This window comes from Ruditapes philippinarum, unplaced genomic scaffold (assembly GCF_026571515.1).
Source record: "Ruditapes philippinarum isolate M1 unplaced genomic scaffold, ASM2657151v2 ctg667_1_1_1_1, whole genome shotgun sequence".
Taxonomy (NCBI): Eukaryota; Metazoa; Mollusca; class Bivalvia; order Venerida; family Veneridae; genus Ruditapes; species Ruditapes philippinarum.
In genome coordinates, this window is record NW_026859933.1 from 73,777 (window position 1) to 79,754 (window position 5,978).

General features: G+C 32.6%; 1 protein-coding gene across 1 annotated transcript; it reads right to left on the reverse strand.

Annotated features, from left to right (window-relative positions):
• Positions 1 to 630: 630 nt before the first annotated feature.
• LOC132758319 (teratocarcinoma-derived growth factor-like) lies at positions 631 to 5,066 on the reverse strand. Its single transcript, XM_060749896.1, has 6 exons — positions 4,734 to 5,066; positions 4,279 to 4,343; positions 3,034 to 3,108; positions 1,810 to 1,906; positions 1,426 to 1,574; positions 631 to 1,193 (listed from the first exon to the last, which is right to left on the reverse strand). The coding sequence occupies exons 1-6, from the start codon at positions 4,754 to 4,756 to the stop codon at positions 982 to 984; spliced, it is 621 nt and encodes a 206-aa protein (XP_060605879.1). The 5' UTR covers positions 4,757 to 5,066; the 3' UTR covers positions 631 to 981.
• Between the last annotated feature and the right edge of the window lie 912 nt (positions 5,067 to 5,978).

Genomic DNA, 5,978 nt, shown 5'->3' on the forward strand with positions numbered 1-5,978 from the left:
AATACACAGTTTCATATTTTAAACTGAACTTTGACCCCCATGTGTGACCTTGACCTTGGTCACAGGGATATAAATTTTGCACGCAACAATCCGTCTTACAATAGTGAACATTTGTGCCAAATTATATTGAAATCTCTCTATGCACGTGGAAGTTTTGCTCCGGACAAGCGTTTTTCAATGACCTCTTAGTGTGACCTTGATCTTTGGCCTAGAGGTCTGGCTTATGCTTGGGACACGGATTCAAATAGTGGTGAACATTTCTCTGAAGTTTCATTAAAATTCCTTTACGGGTGAATGAGATATGCTCCTGACAAATATTGGACGCAATCTGCCAAGCCGCCCGCCAAGGGGGGAAACTATAATACGACACGTTTTTTCAAACAGGCGTATAAAAAGTGGCGGAAGATAAAGCCCGTCAGAGCATCGCGTAAGACGGCAAGTTCGCATGTTTTCTACTGTACAGCACAGGGTAACGTTTAACGCTGTCCATTTTTTTATTACATCATAAAAATGAAGATGCTTTTCCATGTTGCTCAGTGAAAGAAATACCAAGATATAACACAAGTGTGTCAAATAATTTTAATTTATTTATAACACCGTAACATGTAGAATTACAACCAACTATTTTTTTTTTACAATAAATGACAGAAAATATACAATCGAACATCTCTGTAATGTTAATTTTCAAAAGAAAACGATCGGATTTGTTGTGATCACAAGTGTATATGAAACGATTTTAACTTTAAAAAAAAAAACAATTTTTATTCTTTAACAAAAACTAATCATTTCGTCCTCATGTATGTCAATTTCCCTCTCCTCGTCATCATAATGGCGTTGTATGCCGTGTCTCGTGCATTCACTGAAGAGATGGCACGATGGTTCCGTTCTTTTCCGTAAAATGAACGTGCCAGCATTCTCTTGATATGCAGAGTTACTTAGGAAGTGCTTAGCATTATTTGTAACGTGACCTAAAATTCACATTCATGAGCCGACACTTTTGTAGACAGTGAAAGAAAAAATAACTGTCGTTAGCTGCCATAAATGAACTCCAAAGCTAGCGGTTCCAGACGTCACTTCCGTTTCCGGTGCGTAGTCAAACTCATCGTAGAATTTATCGTAATCTTCAGACTTCTTGTCCATTCCAACCATATAGTCGGGATTGTTTTCGTAACCTTCGACATATGATAATTTTTCTGCAAAATATAGTATAAATAGTAATTAAGTGTCCAGAACGTTAAAATTGTTTATTAAACAGAGAAGTGACATGATATGATTTATATTATTATGAATGATAAGTAATATTATTAAAAAAATGTATAAGCTCAGATGTCAAATGTGAAAGTTAAGATATATGCATCTAAATCTATGAATTCAAATAACGTAAATTATGCATCGAAATGTATTATTTCAAATCATTAAACTTACTGCATCCATGAATTGTGGTGACTTTACAAGTCATTCTACCGTCGAAGCAATGACAAAGGTGACAACCGGAAGCCATCCACGTTCCGTGACGAATACTTCCGCATGAGCGATGACGTACACGGTGCTCACAGAAACGGCCATAGAAATTTCTGGAATAGATAAAAGACAAAATTATAAAAAGTGATGAAAAAAATGTTGCTGTTTAAACTGCAAATAAAATATCAAGTGAAACATATTTATACTTATTAAATAGGATAATTATTACATGATATTTGGTAAAATTAACGAATGTTAGCACTGTGTTTCTATAAATATATATCAGACAGCACAAAATCTACATCATTTAAAAAAGAACTACAATATATCAGCTGTTGAAGTTCTTACCGTTTGCAGTGACAGAATGTGTTCATAATGCATATCCCGCCATTTAAACAACAACTCTTCTTATCGTCTGCTTCTACAATTCCTTTCTTGCTAGCATCTATAATATACAGAAGAAACTTAAAGATATGCTTTTTCGAAATAACATTTATCTTAAGGTAATATTATTCTATATACGCCCTGAAACAAAATATAGCCTTGTCCCAGATACACTTCGTGCGTCGATTTTTTATTTACTTTTTTTTATTTTTAGTTTCCGTTTTTTTTTTTTTTTTTTCCTTTTTTTTTTTTTTTTTTTGTTTTTTTTTATAATTTTTTTTTTTTTTTTTTTTTTTTTCTAGTTTTCCGTTTTTGTTTACCAACTGATCATAGTTATTGAAGTAAAAGACATACCTAATCTGATGCCATATAAACATAGAAAATCGATACTTTTATGGCATGACGAATTTTAACACATCTCAGATAACACTTCAGATATTATGACATGTATATAAATGAGACTTTATGGTAAATAAATAAAAACGCCAGACAAAATAGTTCTAAAAGTGTGAACCACATAGACATATATTTTTCTCACATCTTAAAGAATCAACAGATAGCACGCAGAGAAGTTTTGGAAATTGAAAGAAAAATGCGAAAAAAGTGCGTAATTTAAACCGCCTGATAGGCATTTATTTGACAGGTGGACACATACCGGGTCAAATCAGCATTCGGACAATAAAACAGTCGGTAAAGATTTTGACATTATTGAAGCACTTTTATTACGGGTGTAATAAAATAACATCTCGGGTAGTTTGACAAATCGTGTTTATGAAACTTTGATTAAGATTCTACGTGCATATAAAAATATAAATAATGCAGTTTTCAACATGGACGCGTTATGGCCAGAGAAGTTCCGAATATACATTCTTTTGGTGCCGGACAACACGTTAAAAATTAAATCATGGGTACTTGTAACAATGTAAACACATGAAGATAAAGTAATTCGCATTTATTCCCGATAAAGACCTAATCATACCTTTAATAATCTGTTATCGCATGTAAATTGTCACAGACAAGGACATTTTAAAACGGGCATCTAATCTCTTTAAGGTTTCTCATACATTTACAACTATTTAATGATTGACGACATATTTGCAGGTGAGAACTAATAAATGGTTTTGAAATTTTACAAGGAATATCATGTATTCTAACGAGTAAATTGTATATGTATTCTGCAATACTTACCTATAATGTTCTTTCTGTCTTTGTTATGAGTCCTTTTTTCTCTACTTGCTGCCCGCAAAGATCTTGCCAGCATATCTAAAAGGGAAAATTCAAACTCAACTGTTAAACTCAACGTAAATGTTACTTTAATATCCGGTTTTATGAATAGAAGAATATATATAAAACATCCCCACAAAACTGGGTATTTCAAACATTTTTGTGATAAGAAAGAACGAAACTAAATGATAAATCATTTCACACAGCTGACAAATGTTAAAAGATTAAACACGATTAACAATTAATGGTTGATGACTTTGTAACGAAGTTTCTGAGATACCAAACAATTCAAGATTGAGGCAGACACGCGAATTGCAACTGGTGCAAAGTATGTCTCCAATTTACTGTTCTTTGACTCGTAGTTCACCCTTCCTATCTAACCAACGCTGACTGCTTTATCACTCTTCTTTGGGTCTATACAAATAATTTAACTAATAAAAATGTCGGTCCTTATTGTAAAATTATATCAAGCAATACAACAATTTCATTATTAGTTCAAGACCAGGTGTGGGAATATTTGAAGGTAAAACAACAGACATTGGTGGAGCAATATACACAGAAATAACTCATATTAATGCGCATCATGACGCCAGGGAAAATGACTAGGCCGAAAAATAAAATTATTGCTATTTTAGTGGAAATACAATGTAGTGATTCTACATGCATGCACAGAAATATACACTAATGGGTGATGCTTGTATATGTTTTTTTTTAAACTAGCACGATTTATTTCTATACACTTTCTATATGCAATATCAACCGGTATATTTCGGTCACTGCCTATTATTTTACTTGATCATTACAGTCAACTAATTGCAATGTTCGTTCATTATCTAAATGTTTTGATGATAACATATCATTCTAAGCGGACTTTGATGCAAACATTCAGATCTACAAAACTACAACAATAATTTTAAATAGATCGGATCGTTGACTAAAATCACTATCGAAGTCTACTCTTACAGATAAGCCAGGTACAAATTCTCGGATTGTAATGTAGGTCCAACACCCGGCTTCTTAGATTATCTTGATCAATATGATAAAAACCATATAACACCTGTTTAACAAGGATACCATAACGGTGTGTGGAACATTATATTATTAAATATAATTATAAAAAAAATATGATTGAAATTGTGAGCTTATAGAAATTATAAACAAAAATTATTATGAAATTTTTTGATAGTGAATAAACCACTGATTTATTACCTGATAGATCCTGATTTGATTCTAAGGCTGTAGCAGTAACAACAAAGGCAATGAACAAAATACTCCTGAAATATTAAAATATGATATGTTAATCTTTGTTATTCTATAAATCTGTTTTCATTATCATTTATCAATATTAGGCTCCAGTTCGATTATTACTTTTCCTTACATCAAACCTGGGGTATAATATACATATATAATGTTATAGTATGTCTTGGATCTGAACTTATTTCTGTCATGCCGAATAAGCGCATTTAGTCTTCGCTAATAATTGCTTAATGTAAAGATGACAGTAAAACTAGCTTTACATCAAATCATTACAAAATTAAAATAACTTCTGCTCCATCCATGGTCTGTTCTTAAAATATATATAATTATCGATTTATCAAGCCATCCTATTAGGGAGGGTAAGTGGTAGAATGTCATTAAAAGTGACAAAAGTATCAATAACTTACATGTTTGTGTGAAATAAATCCATATTTAAACAATTTTAGAAACCAATGTATCTCAATGTACACAAATGTTAAAAACTTGTTTATCTTTAGATTAAAGTCTGAAAGTGATTTGAAAATAATTTATGTAGTCTTATATATGATCCACGTGCTTTTGTTTACAAATTAGCGATAAATTTCTATTGGTTAAGCGTGTTACCCGATTGCCGGTCACGTGGTGTTACATTGCCAATGACATCGCACCTTTAATCAGATACGTCTGCCCCGCAGGAACTTCTAACAGGTGAGATAAATACCGTGCTTAATTTGATAAATTATGCAAATTATTTAACACTTTAATCAAGTGTAGATTAATTATATAAACGGAAACAATCACATGCACAATTGAACAACAAATTGACCGTGTGTCAAAAATTGCTCACTGGCAAAGACATTACTGTCGGATCTTTCTATGCTAAATCTACTTTCTCAGATTATCCACTTTGTATTTTCAAGGTATTTTGACTTTTAAAACAGAAAACAATGAAAAAAGTGCATGATGAACTAACATATGATATACGAGGGTTGTCCAAAAAATTCGTGCACTGCAGTTATTGTCGTGAGAGTTATTTATAAAAACAAATAAATTATATATCACTTGAAAGAGAAATCTGTCTCAAATAAGAAAACAAAAGAAAAAGCCGAGTAACCGGCGTGTCGTGTAAAAGAATGGTCGTTGAGTTGCCTTAGTAACGTAATACCGGCGCACGACAAAAATTGGGTTAGGTCATTACTTTAATTGTATTAATTGTGTGTTGCTTGTAAAGTAGTATTTGCTTTTTATGTTATAATTTGTTTCACTGTCAATAGAGGAATGATTGATGCAAAGTATTGTGTAATTTTTATTGTTTTTATGCAACGTACATGTAGCATATTCCACCAGTGCTCGAATATATTAGACAACCCTCGTCACATGCGCCGGCATTACGGACGGACGTCTGTCTGACCGGTTGTCATCGTCTACCGACTCTCTTTCTTTTCCACAGAGCGTTTGTGCCATTTAAAAACCAGCCTTATATACACATGTAAACAATGACTATGAAGTTTTCCAAACCAAAATGCCAAGACATCATGTCATTAACCGTGTGATGCTATTTCTAAATCAAAGCACAGAAGGCGCGGAATTTGTTTTGGTCTCAGAATGTCAGAAAGGTGAAGATTGTGAGATTATAAACCAATTTGTTTTTGTATAGTGCCAGCAATGCTGTT

Excerpts from the sequence above, each read along its gene's own strand:
- LOC132758319 (XM_060749896.1), bottom strand. The coding sequence starts at position 4,756 with ATGGATTTATTTCACACAAACAT. Across the intron at positions 3,109-4,278 it reads ATCAAATCAGGATCTATCAG|ATATGCTGGCAAGATCTTTG; the intron begins GTAATAAATCAG and ends TTTCCCTTTTAG. Across the intron at positions 1,575-1,809 it reads ACATTCTGTCACTGCAAACG|AAATTTCTATGGCCGTTTCT; the intron begins GTAAGAACTTCA and ends TATCTATTCCAG.